Source organism: Thalassophryne amazonica, chromosome 22, assembly GCF_902500255.1.
Source record: "Thalassophryne amazonica chromosome 22, fThaAma1.1, whole genome shotgun sequence".
Lineage (NCBI taxonomy): Eukaryota > Metazoa > Chordata > Actinopteri > Batrachoidiformes > Batrachoididae > Thalassophryne > Thalassophryne amazonica.
In genome coordinates, this window is record NC_047124.1 from 35,703,786 (window position 1) to 35,723,083 (window position 19,298).

The 19,298-nt window shown below is 43.0% G+C and overlaps 1 protein-coding gene and 1 long non-coding RNA gene across 4 annotated transcripts in view; both read right to left on the bottom strand.

Annotated features, from left to right (window-relative positions):
* lmo3 (LIM domain only 3) overlaps positions 1–18,940 on the bottom strand; it is a 148,856-nt gene extending 129,916 nt beyond the window's left edge. The window contains exons 1-2 of one of the 3 annotated variants that reach the window (XM_034163555.1): positions 18,817–18,940; positions 688–901 (exon numbers count right to left, since the gene is read on the bottom strand). In XM_034163555.1, coding sequence (XP_034019446.1) covers positions 688–901; positions 18,817–18,865 — 263 coding nt within the window. In that variant the 5' untranslated portion in view covers positions 18,866–18,940. Of the gene's footprint in view, positions 1–687; positions 902–18,203; positions 18,331–18,618; positions 18,782–18,816 lie in introns of those variants that run through there. The other 2 variants (XM_034163557.1, XM_034163556.1) reach the window with 2 other exon arrangements.
* Positions 5,450–8,671, bottom strand: LOC117504164. The gene is made up of 3 exons (XR_004558734.1): positions 8,413–8,671; positions 5,999–6,064; positions 5,450–5,600 (listed from the first exon to the last, which is right to left on the bottom strand). It is a non-coding gene; the product is annotated as an uncharacterized LOC117504164 (long non-coding RNA).
* Positions 18,941–19,298: the final 358 nt, after the last annotated feature.

The following is a 19,298-nucleotide window of genomic DNA, read 5'->3' on the forward strand; positions in this document are numbered from 1 at the left end:
ACTGAGGACCACAACCATGAGGACAAACACCAGAGAGCACTGAGGACCACAACCATGAGGACAAACACTAGTAATTCTGTCAACATGAGGACTAACTGTAGACGGTAAGCGTTATCGTGATGATTAACACCAGACTGTAAACACTGGAGCTCACGATAAGTGTCTCACCTAAAAATACAGACAGGTAACATGAGTGGGATTCAAACCCAGGTCGACATGTCAGCAGACCAGCTCCTTAACCACTCAGCTACCTGTTGTGAAGTAATGACACAAAACTCAGGAGCCAGTATTTTTCCTTTTTGTTTTGTATGTCATGAAACTATTCCTGCCAGTGATTTAAAGTCTTACCCATGACATTATTGTCATTACCACTCTCAGGCCTGTCAATCAAATTAGTGTGGGCGGGTCTAGTCAGGTATGTGATGACCTCTGAAGATGTGCTGTCAGCGTGAACATCCGATAAAGCTAATGTAAACATGACCAGTGTCAAAGATGAATCTGATTCCTGAAGGTTATGAAGCCTCAAGCTTCAAACCCAAAGACGACAACCTGCACCAGAGTCACACAGGAAACAAAAACCAGTCCCACAGAAAACAGTAAAAAAAAAATACAAGCAGGTAGCTGGACTCTGCTCCAGAAACACGGCGGCCTGGTCTAAAGCTCAGTGTGACGGGGTCTGTGTCTTACCGTAGGTAGTCTCTCCGGCACAGGATGAGGTTGGCTTTGGTATAGAGCGTGGAGCCCACCTCGCCCAGCCGGCAGTCGCAGCAGGCGCACTTCAGGCAGTCCTCGTGCCAGTACTTATCGAGGGCCTTCAGCAGGTAGCGGTCCTTTATCTTCCGGTTGCAGCCGGCACAGCCTTTTGGCTTGGTGTCCGGCTGGACGGAGAGCATTTGTATACCTGAGGCAGAGAGAAAATACCAACAACATCTTTCACCGACGGCGACAAAATCAGGTGAATCTCAACCCCACAAACAGACACACATCAAAGGACCAACGACATGAAAAACACTGAGACGTTGCAAGCGCATTTCATTAAAAAAAAAAAAAAAACTCCAAACAGATTTCTACTTGCAGCCTCCAAGGCCGGCGTCCAGCTGTGAACACAGCGGGTGAGATTGTCATGACACAGTTCATGCTATTGCATGAAGCAAAGCCATGCTCATGTAACTGGGCCTTTACTTTGTTATCTGATGGTTAATTACATTATTCCCTTCGACTGCTTTGGGTGTACAGAGTCAGACTCAGAGAGTCAGTCTTAGACAAGCTGTTGTCGTCCCAAATGACACATGCGCAGTGAAAGCAGGGCGGACCAATTTTAGGGGGGAAGCGTTTGGTTTGTGACACCGGCTTTGTGCAGGTCTAAAAATAGAAGCACCTGCTTGTGGCAGAATGTGGAAAAGACATAAAGCTCTCAGTGTGTGTGTGTGTAAAACTTTGATCACAGAAACTGAACAGCTGACATTTGCCGTTTGGTATGCTTATGTATTTTGGGTCAAGGATGAACGCTGCAAAAATGCAACATTGATAGAACTAATACGTTGGAGAAACTAAAGGCATTAGCTAACATTGCTAATTATATTCTGCCCAAAACTCCATTCCAGCAGGGGGCAGAAAATCATCTGCATATTAAAAGTATGTGTGGTTTTCTTTAGTAAGGTCAATGTAAGTGTATAATATATTTGTAAAAATGTAACACTTTCCATTGTGGTACATTTAAAAATCAAATGACAAAATAGAAATAGAATAATAGTGTGTATTTGAAAACAACAACCTAAACAATTTAGTAATACATTAAGACAGTAAATTAATATTAAAAAATATGGAAACAGGAAATAAAAGGGTTAAATTCTAATTGTAAAAACTGTTGAAGTGTAAGGTTCTAAAAATATTCTGGACTCACACACTATTCTAACTCATTATAGAAACTTTGCATAATTTATTACCACCCTTAAAAATGTCAGCTACAGTGGCTTGTAAAAGTATTCAGCCCCTTGGTTTTTCACACATTTCAATTTGTTGATGGCGTTGTGTGGGCCGCCAGAAGAGGATGTACTGCTGGCCCACCACCAGAGGGCGCCCTGCCTGAAGTGCGGGCTTCAGGCACAAGAGGGCGCTGCCGCCACGGACACAGCTGGGGGTGACAGCTGTTACTCATTACTGCCTGACAGCTGTCACTCATTCTTCATCATCTCACTCCATAAAACCCAGACGTCATCTCCACCTCATCGCTGAGATATCATACTTCATTGGAGGTAATATCCTCAGCCGTTTTGTGTTACAATATATCTGTATATTGTGAGTGTTTGCAGGAGTACCGGTTCCTCTTTCTGTGGAGGCTGAGTGAGTGCAAGACAGCACTCTTTTCCCCTGAGGAATCACTGCGGTACTCATCACATGTTGAGTGAGAGGTGGAGGTGGCATTCCCACCGTTGTTGTTACTGGGTGTACACACACCCACACTTGACTGTCTTTGTTCTTCACCAGCAGTACCAGATCCGACAGTCGGGGACGGTGATCACCTGGGAATTCGGGACTTGGCGGCTCCAGTATTCACCAGGTTCGGTGGCGGCGGAAATCGTGTGGTTCCGGCTCTTCTCAGGACAGACGTCTTCTATCCTCGAGCCTGCCCACATGTCACCTTTGTAATTTGACTGTAATCATATTCTGAGATTGTCTGTATGTTCGTTGTGCACCTTCACAACATTAAATTGTTACTTTTTGGCTCATCTATTGACCGTTCATTTGCTCCCCCTGTTGTGGGTCCGTGTCACTACACTTTCACAACAGGCATGTCAAATATAAAAAGTAAATAAGGTTTCTCAACATAAAAAGTTCTAAAATGATCTTCCTTAGACTAAAACTGAAAGTAAATCTCTACAACTTGAGATAACGCAATTAAACATCTAACAGCCAAGATGATGGGTTGCATAGGTAATCATCCCCGTTGGTATAATACCTGTAAATAATCAGTTTAATTGCCAGTTTTCTTCAGACAAGTCAGGGGATGGATACATGAACATTTCCAAGTCACTGAATATGTCTTGGACTTTATTTAAGACCAACCAATGAGAGCACATTTTAAAAGAGGCTCAAACATCTGCACACACACGTTTTAATCGATTCCTCTTCTGCACACACGCTTTACAACTACAGAGTGTATAAACAGGTGAAGAATACGAGGACCCATAAATAAAAGATACAAATCAGCAGCTGACACTTTAATTCTGACATTTTTAACACTGGTGGGATAAACAGAATTAAATGCTCTCATGGACTCTCAGCATGGATTTAAAAAATGAGGATGAGCGAGTGAATGAGTGAGCAGGTGAGTGAGTCTGTCCCAGCCAGAGTACAGTACTATCATCTTGTACATAATTCACAAAAACAAATGACAAATTGATTTGACGCTCGTTAACTCTTTTTTTTTTAAACAGATCTATTGAAAAGGCAACTTTGTTTGTCAGATTAATATCTGACAGAGAGCTCGTATACAGAGAGGGGACAACTCACGATTTAAAGCCATGTTTTCTGGTTCGATCAGCTACACTTGAAAACTTCAGTCATACAAATAAGACCCCGACATCGCCCACCAGACCTCAGTTAGAAAAAAAACTAACTCCACAGTCATACAAATAAGACCCCGACATCGCCCACCAGACCTCAGTTAGAAAAAAAAAAACTAACTCCACAGTCATACAAATAAGACCCAGACATCGCCCACCAGACCTCAGTTAGATAAAAAAAACTAACTCCACAGTCATACAAATAAGACCCAGACATCGCCCACCAGACCTCAGTTAGAAAAAAAACTAACTCCACAGTCATACAAATAAGACCCAGACATCGCCCACCAGACCTCAGTTAGAAAAAAAAAAAACTAACTCCACAGTCATACAAATAAGACCCAGACATCGCCCACCAGACCTCAGTTAGAAAAAAAACTAACTCCACAGTCATACAAATAAGAGCCCAACATCACCCACCAGACCTCAGTTAGAAAAAAAAAAAACTAACTCCACAGTCATACAAATAAGACCCAGACATCGCCCACCAGACCTCAGTTAGAAAAAAAACTAACTCCACAGTCATACAAATAAGACCCCGACATAGCCCACCAGACCTCAGTTAGAAAAAAAAAAACTAACTCCACAGTCATACAAATAAGACCCAGACATCGCCCACCAGACCTCAGTTAGAAAAAAAACTAACTCCACAGTCATACAAATAAGAGCCCAACATCGCCCACCAGACCTCAGTTAGAAAAAAAAAAACTAACTCCACAGTCATACAAATAAGACCCAGACATCGCCCACCAGACCTCGGTTAGATAAAAAACTAACTCCACAGTCATACAAATAAGACCCCGACATCGCCCACCAGACCTCAGTTAGAAAAAAAAAAAACTAACTCCACAGTCATACAAATAAGACCCAGACATCGCCCACCAGACCTCAGTTAGAAAAAAAACTAACTCCACAGTCATACAAATAAGACCCCGACATAGCCCACCAGACCTCAGTTAGAAAAAAAAAAACTAACTCCACAGTCATACAAATAAGACCCAGACATCGCCCACCAGACCTCAGTTAGAAAAAAAACTAACTCCACAGTCATACAAAGAAGACCCAGACATCGCCCACCAGACCTCAGTTAGATAAAAAAAAAACTAACTAGACAGTCATACAAATAAGACCCCGACATCGCCCACCAGACCTCAGTTAGATAAAAAAAAAAAAATAACTAGACAGTCATACAAATAAGACCCAGACATCGCCCACCAGACCTCAGTTAGATAAAAAAAAAACTAACTAGACAGTCACACAAATAAGACCCCGACATCGCCCACCAGACCTCAGTTAGATAAAAAAAACTAACTCCACAGTCACACAAATAAGACCCCGACATCGCCCACCAGACCTCAGTTAGAAAAAAAAACTAACTCCACAGTCATACAAATAAGACCCCGACATCGCCCACCAGACCTCAGTTAGATAAAAAAAAAAACTAACTAGACAGTCATAGAAATAAGACCCCGACATCGCCCACCAGACCTCAGTTAGATAAAAAAAAAAAACTAACTCCACAGTCATAGAAATAAGACCCAGACATCGCCCAGCCGACCTCAGTTAGATAAAAAAAACTAACTCCACAGTCATAGAAATAAGACCCAGACATCGCCCACCAGACCTCAGTTAGATAAAAAAAAACTAACTCCACAGTCATAGAAATAAGACCCAGACATCGCCCAGCCGACCTCAGTTAGATAAAAAAAACTAACTCCACAGTCATAGAAATAAGACCCAGACATCGCCCACCAGACCTCAGTCAGATAAAAAAAAAAAAACTAACTAGACAGTCATACAAATAAGACCCCGACATCGCCCACCAGACCTCAGTTAGATAAAAAAAAAAAAACTAACTAGACAGTCACACAAATAAGACCCAGACATCGCCCACCAGACCTCAGTTAGATAAAAAAAAAAACTAACTAGACAGTCACACAAATAAGACCCCGACATCGCCCACCAGACCTCAGTTAGATAAAAATAACTAACTCCACAGTCACACAAATAAGACCCCGACATCGCCCACCAGACCTCAGTTAGATAAAAAAAACTAACTCCACAGTCATACAAATAAGAGCCCAACATAGCCCACCAGACCTCAGTTAGAAAAAAAACTAACTCCACAGTCATACAAATAAGACCCAGACATCGCCCACCAGACCTCAGTTAGATAAAAAAAACTAACTCCACAGTCATACAAATAAGACCCCGACATCGCCCAGCCGACCTCAGATAGATAAAAAAAAAACTAACTCCACAGTCACACAAATAAGACCATGACATCGCCCACCAGACCTCAGTTAGAAAAAAAAACTAACTCCACAGTCACACAAATAAGACCCCGACATCGCCCACCAGACCTCAGTTAGATAAAAAAAAAAACTAACTCCACAGTCATACAAATAAGACCCCGACCGCGCCCACCAGACCCCAGTTAGATAAAAAAAACTAACTCCACAGTCATAGAAATAAGACCCCGACATCACCCGCCAGACCTCAGAAAAAAAAACTAACTCCACAGTCATACAAATAAGACCCCAACATCGCCCGCCAGACCTCAGTTAGATAAAAAAAAAAAACTAACTCCACAGTCATACAAATAAGACCCCGACATCACCCGCAAGACCTCAGTTAGATAAAAAAAACTAACTCCACAGTCATACAAATAAGACCCCGACATCACCCGCCAGACCTCAGTTAGATAAAAAAAAAACTAACTCCACAGTCATACAAATAAGACCCCGACATCGCCCACCAGACCTCAGTTAGATAAAAAAAACGAACTCCACAGTCATACAAATAAGACCCCGACATCGCCCACCAGACCTCAGTTAGAAAAAAAAACTAACTCCACAGTCATACAAATAAGACCCAGACATCGCCCACCAGACCTGTTAGAAAAAAAAAAAAAAACTAACTCCACAGTCATAGAAATAAGACCCAGACATCGCCCACCAGACCTCAGTTAGATAAAAAAAAAACTAACTCCACAGTCATAGAAATAAGACCCAGACATCGCCCACCAGACCTCAGTTAGATAAAAAAAACTAACTCCACAGTCATACAAATAAGACCCCGACATCGCCCACCAGACCTCAGTTAGATAAAAAAAAAAACTAACTCCACAGTCATACAAATAAGACCCCGACATAGCCCACCAGACCTCAGTTAGATAAAAAAAAAAAACTAACTCCACAGCCATACAAATAAGACCCCGACATGGCCCACCAGACCTCAGTTAGAAAAAAAAAATAACTCCACAGTCATACAAATAAGACCCCGACATCGCCCGCCAGACCTCAGTTAGATAAAAAAAAAAAACTAACTCCACAGTCATACAAATAAGACCCCGACATCACCCGCAAGACCTCAGTTAGATAAAAAAAACTAACTCCACAGTCATACAAATAAGACCCCGACATCACCCGCCAGACCTCAGTTAGATAAAAAAAAACTAACTCCACAGTCATACAAATAAGACCCCGACATCGCCCACCAGACCTCAGTTAGATAAAAAAAACTAACTGCACAGTCATACAAATAAGACCCCGACATCGCCCACCAGACCTCAGTTAGAAAAAAAAACTAACTCCACAGTCATACAAATAAGACCCAGACATCGCCCACCAGACCTGTTAGAAAAAAAAAAACTAACTCCACAGTCATAGAAATAAGACCCAGACATCGCCCACCAGACCTCAGTTAGATAAAAAAAAAAACAACTAACTCCACAGTCATAGAAATAAGACCCAGACATCGCCCACCAGACCTCAGTTAGATAAAAAAACTAACTCCACAGTCATACAAATAAGACCCCGACATCGCCCACCAGACCTCAGTTAGATAAAAAAAAAAACTAACTCCACAGTCATACAAATAAGACCCCGACATAGCCCACCAGACCTCAGTTAGATAAAAAAAAAAACTAACTCCACAGCCATACAAATAAGACCCCGACATGGCCCACCAGACCTCAGTTAGATAAAACAAACTAACTCCACAGTCACACAAATAAGAACCCGACATCGCCCACCAGACCTCAGGTAGATTAAAAAAAAGTAACTCCACAGTCACACAAATAAGACCCCGACATCGCCCGCCAGACCTCAGTTAGAAAAAAACTAACTCCACAGTCATACAAATAAAATCCCGACATCGCCCGCCAGACATCAGTTAGATAAAAAAAAAAACTGCACAGTAATACAAATAAGACCCCGACATTGCCCGCCAGACCTCAGTTAGATAAAAAAAACTAACTCCACAGTCATACAAATAAGACTCCATAGTCATACAAATAAGACCGCGACATTGCCCATCAGACCTCAGTTAGATAAAAAACTAACTCCACAGTCATACAAATAAGTCCCCGACATCGCACATCAGATCTCAGTTAGATAAAAACACTAACTCCACAGTCATACAAATAAGACCCCTACATCGCCCGCCACACCCCAGTAAGATAAAACACTAACTCCACAGTCATACAAATAAGACCCCGACATCGCCCGCCAGACCTCAGTTAGATAAAAAAAACTAACTCCACAGTCATAGAAATAAGACCCAGACATCGCCCGCCAGACCTCAGTTAGAAAAAAAAACTAACTCCACAGTCATACAAATAAAACCCAGACATCGCCCGCCAGACCTCAGTTAGAAAAAAAAAACTAACTCTACAGTCATACAAATAAGACCCAGACATCGCCCACCAGACCTCAGTTAGATAAAAAAAAAAACTAACTCCACAGTCATACAAATAAGACCCCGACATAGCCCACCAGACCTCAGTTAGATAAAAAAAAAAAAACTCCACAGTCATACAAGACCCCGACATCACCCACCAGACCCCAGTTAGATAAAAAAAACTAACTCCACAGTCACACAAATAAGACCCAGACATCGCCCACCAGACCTCAGTTAGATAAAAAAAAAATAACTCCACAGTCATACAAATAAGACCCCGACCTCACCCACCAGACCCCAGTTAGATAAAAAAAACTAACTCCACAGTCACACAAATAAGACCCAGACATCGCCCACCAGACCTCAGTTAGATAAAAAAAAAACTAACTCCACAGTCATACAAATAAGACCCCGACATCACCCACCAGACCTCAGTTAGAAAAAAAAAACTAACTCCACAGTCATACAAATAAGACCCAGACATCGCCCACCAGACCTCACTTAGAAAAAAAAAAACTAACTCCACAGTCACACAAATAAGACCCCGACATCGCCCACCAGACCTCAGTTAGATAAAAAAAAAAAACTAACTCCACAGTCATACAAATAAGACGCCGAAATAGCCCACCAGACCTCAGTTAGAAAAAAAAACAAAACTAACTCCACAGTCATACAAATAAGACCCCGACATCGCCCACCAGACCTCAGTTAGAAAAAAAAAAAGCTAACTCCACAGTCATAGAAATAAGACCCAGACATCGCCCACCAGACCTCAGTTAGATAAAAAAAAAACTAACTCCACAGTCATAGAAATAAGACCCCAACATCGCCCACCAGACCTCAGTTAGATAAAAAAAAAACTAACTCCACAGTCATACAAATAAGACCCCGACATCGCCCGCCAGACCTCAGTTAGAAAAAAAAACTAACTCCACACTCATACAAATAAAACCCAGACATCGCCCGCCAGACCTCAGTTAGAAAAAAAAAACTAACTCCACAGTCATACAAATAAGACCCAGACATCGCCCACCAGACCTCAGTTAGATAAAAAAACTAACTCCACAGTCACACAAATAAGACCCAGACATCGCCCACCAGACCTCAGTTAGATAAAAAAAAAATAACTCCACAGTCATACAAATAAGACCCTGACCTCACCCACCAGACCCCAGTTAGATAAAAAAAACTAACTCCACAGTCACACAAATAAGACCCAGACATCGCCCACCAGACCTCAGTTAGATAAAAAAAAACTAACTCCACAGTCATACAAATAAGACCCCGACATCACCCACCAGACCTCAGTTAGAAAAAAAAACTAACTCCACAGTCATACAAATAAGACCCAGACATCGCCCACCAGACCTCAGTTAGATAAAAAAAAACTAACTCCACAGTCATACAAATAAGACCCAGACATCGCCCACCAGACCTCAGTTAGATAAAAAAAAAAACTAACTCCACAGTCATACAAATAAGACGCCGAAATAGCCCACCAGACCTCAGTTAGAAAAAAAAACAAAACTAACTCCACAGTCATACAAATAAGACCCCGACATCGCCCACCAGACCTCAGTTAGAAAAAAAAAAAACTAACTCCACAGTCATAGAAATAAGACCCAGACATCGCCCACCAGACCTCATTTAGATAAAAAAAAAACTAACTCCACAGTCATACAAATAAGACCCCGACATCGCCCACCAGACCTCAGTTAGATAAAAAAAAAACTAACTCCACAGTCATACAAATAAGACCCCGACATCCCCCACCAGACCTCAGTTAGATAAAAAAAACTAACTCCACAGTCATACAAATAAGACCCCGACATCGCCCACCAGACCTCAGTTAGATAAAAAAAACTAACTCCACAGTCATACAAATAAGACCCCGACCTCACCCACCAGACCCCAGTTAGATAAAAAAAAACTAACTCCACAGTCATACAAATAAGACCCCGGCCTCGCCCACCAGACCTCAGTTAGATAAAAAAAAGTAACTCCACAGTCATACAAATAAGACCCCGACCTCACCCACCAGACCCCAGTTAGATAAAAAAAACTAACTCCACAGTCATACAAATAAGACCCCGACATCGCCCACCAGACCTCAGTTAGATAAAAAAAAAAAACTAACTCCACAGTCACACAAATAAGACCCCGACATCACCCAAAATTTGCTTTGATGTGGAGTTACATTATTATAAAAGTATAAACATTAAGTTTTAGTTTTTTCCCTCCTACATTTGCACAGTCATACAAATAAGACCCAGACATCGCCCACCAGACCCCAGTTAGATAAAAAAAACTAACTCCACAGTCATACAAATAAGACCCCGACATCGCCCACCAGACCCCAGTTAGATAAAAAAAACTAACTCCACAGTCATACAAATAAGACCCAGACATCGCCCACCAGACCCCAGTTAGATAAAAAAACTAACTCCACAGTCATACAAATAAGACCCCGACATCACCCACCAGACCCCAGTTAGATAAAAAAACTAACTCCACAGTCATACAAATAAGACCCAGACATCGCCCACCAGACCCCAGTTAGATAAAAAAAACTAACTCCACAGTCATACAAATAAGACCCAGACATCGCCCACCAGACCTCAGTTAGATAAAAAAAAACTAACTCCACAGTCATACAAATAAGACCCAGACATCGCCCAGCAGACCCCAGTTAGATAAAAAAACTAACTCCACAGTCATACAAATAAGACCCCGACATCGCCCACCAGACCTCAGTTAGATAAAAAAAAAAACTAACTCCACAGTCACACAAATAAGACCCCGACATCACCCAAAATTTGCTTTGATGTGGAGTTACATTATTATAAAAGTATAAACATTAAGTTTTAGTTTTTTCCCTCCTACATTTGCACAGTCATACAAATAAGACCCAGACATCGCCCACCAGACCCCAGTTAGATAAAAAAAACTAACTCCACAGTCATACAAATAAGACCCCGACATCGCCCACCAGACCCCAGTTAGATAAAAAAAACTAACTCCACAGTCATACAAATAAGACCCAGACATCGCCCACCAGACCCCAGTTAGATAAAAAAAACTAACTCCACAGTCATACAAATAAGACCCCGACATCACCCACCAGACCCCAGTTAGATAAAAAAAACTAACTCCACAGTCATACAAATAAGACCCAGACATCGCCCACCAGACCTCAGTTAGATAAAAAAAAAACTAACTCCACAGTCATACAAATAAGACCCCGACATCGCCCACCAGACCTCAGTTAGATAAAAAAAAAACTAACTCCACAGTCATACAAATAAGACCCAGACATCGCCCACCAGACCCCAGTTAGATAAAAAAACTAACTCCACAGTCATACAAATAAGACCCAGACATCGCCCACCAGACCCCAGTTAGATAAAAAAACTAACTCCACAGTCATACAAATAAGACCCCGACATCGCCCACCAGACCTCAGTTAGATAAAAAAAAAAACTCCACAGTCATACAAATAAGACCCCGACATCGCCCACCAGACCTCAGTTAGATAAAAAAAACTAACTCCACAGTCATACAAATAAGACCCCGACCTCACCCACCAGACCCCAGTTAGATAAAAAAAACTAACTCCACAGTCATACAAATAAGACCCCGGCCTCGCCCACCAGACCTCAGTTAGATAAAAAAAACTAACTCCACAGTCATACAAATAAGACCCCGACCTCACCCACCAGACCCCAGTTAGATAAAAAAAACTAACTCCACAGTCATACAAATAAGACCCCGACATCGCCCACCAGACCTCAGTTAGATAAAAAAAAACTAACTCCACAGTCACACAAATAAGACCCCGACATCACCCAAAATTTGCTTTGATGTGGAGTTACATTATTATAAAAGTATAAACATTAAGTTTTAGTTTTTTCCCTCCTACATTTGCACAGTCATACAAATAAGACCCAGACATCGCCCACCAGACCCCAGTTAGATAAAAAAAACTAACTCCACAGTCATACAAATAAGACCCCGATATCGCCCACCAGACCCCAGTTAGATAAAAACAAACAACTCCACAGTCATACAAATAAGACCCAGACATCGCCCACCAGACCCCAGTTAGATAAAAAAAACTAACTCCACAGTCATACAAATAAGACCCCGACATCACCCACCAGACCCCAGTTAGATAAAAAAAACTAACTCCACAGTCATACAAATAAGACCCAGACATCGCCCACCAGACCCCAGTTAGATAAAAAAAACTAACTCCACAGTCATACAAATAAGACCCAGACATCGCCCACCAGACCCCAGTTAGATAAAAAAACTAACTCCACAGTCATACAAATAAGACCCAGACATCGCCCACCAGACCCCAGTTAGATAAAAAAAACTAACTCCACAGTCATACAAATAAGACCCAGACATCGCCCACCAGACCTCAGTTAGATAAAAAAAAAAAACTAACTCCACAGTCATACAAATAAGACCCAGACATCGCCCACCAGACCTCAGTTAGATAAAAAAAAAACTAACTCCACAGTCATACAAATAAGACCCCGACATCGCCCACCAGACCTCAGTTAGATAAAAAAAAAACTAACTCCACAGTCATACAAATAAGACCCCGACATCGCCCACCAGACCTCAGTTAGATAAAAAAAAAACTAACTCCACAGTCATACAAATAAGACCCAGACATCGCCCACCAGACCCCAGTTAGATAAAAAAAACTAACTCCACAGTCATACAAATAAGACCCAGACATCGCCCACCAGACCCCAGTTAGATAAAAAAACTAACTCCACAGTCATACAAATAAGACCCAGACATCGCCCACCAGACCTCAGTTAGATAAAAAAAAAAACTAACTCCACAGTCATACAAATAAGACCCAGACATCGCCCACCAGACCTCAGTTAGATAAAAAAAAAACTAACTCCACAGTCATACAAATAAGACCCCGACATCGCCCACCAGACCTCAGTTAGATAAAAAAAAACTAACTCCACAGTCATACAAATAAGACCCAGACATCGCCCACCAGACCCCAGTTAGATAAAAAAAAACTAACTCCACAGTCATACAAATAAGACCCCGACATCGCCCAAAATTTGCTTTGATGTGGAGTTACATTATTATAAAAGTATAAACATTAAGTTTTAGTTTTTTCCCTCCTACATTTGCTCTTGTGTTTAACAGGACATATCTCTTTATTTTATTGCAAAACAGTTTAATAACAACAATTTAGTCAAATCTCTGTCAATCAGTTAAGTTGGAACAGATCAACTTTAAAGCTCATGAAATTCTTTATATAATTTTTAAGATCACATTTGTGGCAGCTAAGCTCAAGTACACTAACAAATATTCCCAAGTACTATTTGATATAGAAATGTTCAAAAGTCATTTGATCAAAAAGAGTTGTCCGTGTTCACAATCACAGCGGGTTCCCACTTAGATTAAAAAAAAAACCCACAATCTAAAATACCCTCGGCTGTATTTGCATTGTGTTCTTTATAATCTTCAGTTGAGTTAATTATTAAAATCCTGTTGTCTAAAGTGCCATTTGTACATGTTCAATAAAGCCCCTCCATCAATCAAAAACAATATATACATTTTAAGAGCACACGTTGTACAAATCAAGGAGTATTTGTGGATCAGCCTCTGTGCATTTGCAGGTATTAATGAGACAAATTTAACTCCACAGTAAGTTAGTTTTGAGTTAGTCCAAGTTAGTGTGCACGCTAACGTCTGTGAAATGTCTCGTAAATAAGTTCAGAGGTGTTATCAGGTTACAAAAACAGCATTTCCATTTTAGAAGTGTTTATTTCTTGCTGGCTTTTACATAAAATATGAGACACACAAAATGAAGCTTGTGGAGAGACCAGCCACTGGCATCACAGAGCCACTCTACTCTGATTGGCTGTCACTCAAAAACAAAACTGAACAGATTGAAACAGAATGTGACTTTTTAACCTCTTAAAATAGGTCAAGGGTAGACATCTCTGAACATGTCCAAGGTCTGTGTCCAAGAACGTGACTAACAATCACATCCTTGACCCTTAAAACCTGGACGGCAAACAACAAGAATCAAACATTTTTACACAGTTTGCATGTTTCAGAGGTCTGTGGCTGTTTAATTAAGAAGTGTTTCAGGCTTAACGAGCGTTAACACACACACACACACACACACACACACACACACTTTAGGTAACTCCATGACAGTTATTAAATCAAGTTACGTCTATGAGAAAAGTCATTAACAGCCGTCTGACACGTGTGCCACAGCTCCAGCAACATAATGAGAGCGGTTCTTTACCCTCAGCTTTCTGCTGATGTGCTGAAATCATTATTGATTTTCAGGATAATACTATTTGTCCTTTGTACTATTCTAGCCTGGCACTGATAACATGAACTGACTTTAAATGTCTGTGATGTTATAGGCTCCATAATTAATTTATCTAAATTACTGCAACATTTGAACGGCCATAATTTCAGTATAAAAGGCTGCAGGGAAGAACTAGAACCAACACACTCGTTAAAGCTTGGACATGAACTTTCCTGACAGCTGGACCTTGTTTTAGTTTCACATATGAGGTTTTTTAGAAAACTATCCGACCCTTTTATTTTTTTTAACTATATGGATTTGAATGACGTGCGATTACACCAATCATGCTTGAACCCTCGTGCGCATGCGTGAGTTTTTTCACGCATGTCGGTGACGTCATTTCCCTGTGGGCAGGCCTTGAGTGAGATGTGGTCCCGCCCTCTCGGCTGAATTCCTTTGTTTCACAGCTGCTCGAGACGGCGCGCGTTGCTTTATCAAAATTTTTTCTGGACCTGTGAGGAATATCCGAGTGGACACTATTCGAGAAATTAAGCTGGTTTTCTGTGAAAAGTTTAACGGCTGATGAGAGATTATGGGGTGTTTCTGTCGGTGTAAGGACTTCCCACAGAGCGGGACGTCGCGCAGCGCTTCCAGGCGCCGTCGTCGGCCTGTTTCGAGCTTAAAACATCCTAATTTAAGGCTTAATTCACCCAGGACATCGTGAGAGAACAGAGAAGATTCAGAAGAGGCCGGCATGAGGAATTTATCAATCAATCAATCAATCAATTTTTTTATATAGCGCCAAATCACAACAAACAGTTGCCCCAAGGCGCTACATTTATGCGGACATTCCACTGTTTAAGGACATTTTTTAATGAAAGACGTACGCGCAAATTCGCCGAGTCGTTTCCGTGACGACTCGGTGAATCTGTGTGCGCCGCGACAGGAAAAACACCTCCGTGTTGAAAACCATTTGTAGAATTCAGGCGGCTTTTAATGGCTTTCAACAAGTGAGTAACTGAGAAATTGTTTAACAGCTTGGGCATGTTCCAACTTGCCCGTTAAGATTTCCAACGGAGGTGTTTTTCCTGTCGCGACCCCCCGCGGTCAGGTCCGGCCCGACATGCGACTCTGCCCGCACGTTCTTTCATTACAAAATGACCGTTAACAATGGAATGTCCGAATAAACTCCTCATGCCGACTTCTTCTGAAAGTTCTCTGTTCTCTGACGACTTACTGCGTCAACAGAGCCTGAAATGTGGAAGTTTTCAACTTGAAACGGCGAGACGCTGCCGCCTCGAAGCGCAGATCGCCGTCAGGCGCCGTGGACCGTCCTTAAAGCGACACTACCAGACCAAAATCTCTCATCAGCCGTTAAAATTTTTACCGAAAACCAGCTGAATTTATTGAATGGTGTCCACTCAGTTGTGCCTTACAGTTTTGAAAAAAATTTTATCAAACAAAGCAACAGTCTCTGAGCCATTCCTAAACAATGAAAAAAATCGACGAGAGGGTGGACGACTCCTCACTCAAAGACTGCCCACAGGCGAATGACGTAACCGACAGGCGTGAAAAAACTCTTGCATGCCCACGAGGGTTCAAGCATGTCTGATGTAATCACACGTGATTCAAATCCATATGGTTTTTGAAAAAAATAATAAGGTCGGATACTTTTCTAATAGACCTCGTATTTATCTCCTTTTCTGTATCTGCAGTAAATCTGTACATTTTTTACATCCGTTTTCAGATGGATTTTTGCATCCATGTGCAGTTACTCTGAAACCTTTTGGAGAGTAAAACCATGAATCCAACAACCTGCTGCCCTGAGACACGTCTCATTGATAATGTGATCAGTGCGCTCTGGGCGCCTGTCAGTCAAAACCCTGGGATGCCAACGCCACTCTAAAGTCCTATACACGTGTCTGCCCCCTGCTGGATAGTAAATGGGGGTGACCAAGTTAAATGAACACCCACAGGGAGAAACATCCTCACAGGATGAAAAGTGCAACTCAGGACAAAATCAAACGTTTCATCTCTGCTGCAAATTAGTGACGGCAAAGTCTAACCTCTTCTGGAGTGTTTCAAACCCATCGTAAAATGTGTGTTTCTGGAACATTATTCTGGAGTCGGAATCAAAAACCACACGGGGCTCCAGCTGATAGCGCCCTCTGGTGTAGAATCATCATAAAACAAAAGTGACTGAATGACGGCTGCACATCTGGTGACACGGTGACCCAAATATCACTATTTTCACAGAAAAAGAAAAGTGAGCGATGAAGATTGTAGTGTGTGTGTGTGTGTGTGCACTCAAACATCACCATGTTTGACTGGTTACCACGTGTTGGCCTCCTGTCCTCTTTCACAGAGTCTATGTGACATCACACACAGACTCAGTCATGAAACTCTTTGCCAAAAATGTCAGATTTTTAAATTTTAGACTTTCTGCAGTTTGAGAAAACAAAGTTTTTGCAGAAGAGTTTCTGTTTTTTGGTCAAAGGCACAAAAACACTTTGTTTCTTCCTGACTACTTTTGGCATTGACCTCTTGTATCTTTGAAGGGGCGTGGCTAGTTCTGCCATGCCGGTATTGTTTAGCCGCTGACTGTGGGGGGCTTTTGTCAGCCCCCACTTTGGGGTTTTATGGGGGGGGCTTTGCACCAGGCTGGAATTAGTATTCTCCTACCAGTCCCTGAGGGGAGGCACACCCTTTGTCCCCCTCACACACTCACACACTCACACACACACACACACACACAGCTCGAATTAGTCTCTTTATGGGGCTGTTTGTGTCACGTGGTGTTCGGCGGTTTATTCTGCACCTAAACTCTAAAGTGATTTATTTATTTATTTTCAGTTTTGTCTTTTGGCACAGATCTGATCCACAATCTTCTGGCCACCTGCTGAGGTTTCATTTTTTGTAACTTTAAAAATAGATCACTGATTTGTAGAAAATTGTCTTTTTTTTTTTTTTTTTTTTTAGCCGCACTGAGACTTGAACCTGTTTCCACTGAAGGGTTCTCGGACTCCGCGGGATCAAACCCCGAAAAACATTTCTGCAAAAGCCCTCAACCGTCAATGACGTCAATAATCAGGAGCCTAAAACCTGATGGATGATTTTTATCAACCATTTCTCTCTTTGTCTAAATATCCACGTGCGACAAAGTGGCGTATTTTGCGCGTCGAAGCGGTTCTCGGTGCCGCTGAGGCGCGTGGACGCGGAGATGGATCGATCCGGATCAGTTCCAAACCGAACGGAGAGTTTCTGGTCCTCGGCGCGCGCGCGCGGCGGGAATCAAACGAACAAAAGCTTCGTTTTCCGCGCACGTGCCCGGACGCTTGCCGCGTTATCTGCGGGTTCCGAGCGGCCACACGCACCGCCGTGTGCACAGCAGGAGCGTGTTGGGTTTCCAGCCGCCCGCCACTGACATTTCAACCCATCACTTTAATTACTGTTGCCATGGCAGCGGAGTGCCGTTACAGGCCAGTAACGGACGAACGGCACGGGGCGCCGCGCGCGCGCTGCTTCACGCGCACGGATCAGAACCGGAACCGTCCGAACTTGCGCAACGTGACACCGATTCTTTTGTGTCTGAAGCAAACAGAAGGCGTGCGCGTTAGATGGAAGAAGAGGAAACGTCTTACCGAAACTTTTCTCCCTTTTCTGCATTTGTTGACGCGCTGAAGCAGCCGAAGCGCCGCCGTGGAACCGGGAGCCGCAGCGATCCGCAGGCTGGTTCGGAACGATCCGCCACGGAGAGCAGCGAGGCGGAGCTGGAGCGGCGGGCGGGGACGCGTGCGCGGAGAGGCAGGCGGCGAACGGGAGCACGACGAGCAGACGATGCTTCTCCTCCGCGGCGCAGCCAGCGTCTGCGGGCGGCACGGGCTCGCGTGCGCAGCGCCGCCGCCGGCACCGCCGCGCCGATCGTGGGGCACGCCCACGCGTGTCAACCCCAAACCACGCCGTTGAGGGCATTTTTTTTTTAATCATAACGGTTTCAAAAAAAAAAAAAAGATCGTTTATCTTCCAAAATGTCAAACAGCTGCTCACGTCACTCACCTTTCAGAGCGCGCGCAGCAGAATCCTGGAGTTCAGCGGTGCCCTCGGAGCCAAAAGTTCACCAAAGTCAACTCCGTGCCGGACTGATGCCCATAATGAGCCCCACGTGCATCACGGCGCGGAGCTACAGGTGTTCGTGCGCGCGCCGCGGACCGTGCAGGGACCCCCCCCCCCCGTGCGCGCGCACGCCACAAACACGCTTTATTACGTGCGAAGCCGATCCGTCACCGCTGACACGCGAGGCCATTCACTTATTAACAGCTGTTCCACTTTGCAACGGATGCGCGTGTACACGACGCCCACTTTTCAAAACGTCCTTCAGCGGAGGCGCGGACGCGCACGGCCCTTCATTACGCCGCTGAGGAAGCCGTTCTGATTAGAGAACATGTGCACGCGCACGCGAGCCGCCGCTCATGTCCGCTGAAACAATGTGAATGTGCATGTGACACTTTTAAAGTTCTCCATTGTGTAATTTGCAGCAGGAACAGTGACTTTTCTGGATTAATTTGTCCCTCAAAAAGCACTTCTTTATGGAATCATCAACCTCCAAACCAATGATACAATACATACAATTTCTTCCATGAATTGTGGGTAATTTCAGCATCTTTTTCTGACTCTGTGTTGTAAAGTTGGTCATATTTGTGGACTTTTCTGTCAAACATATTATTAATCAGCATGCC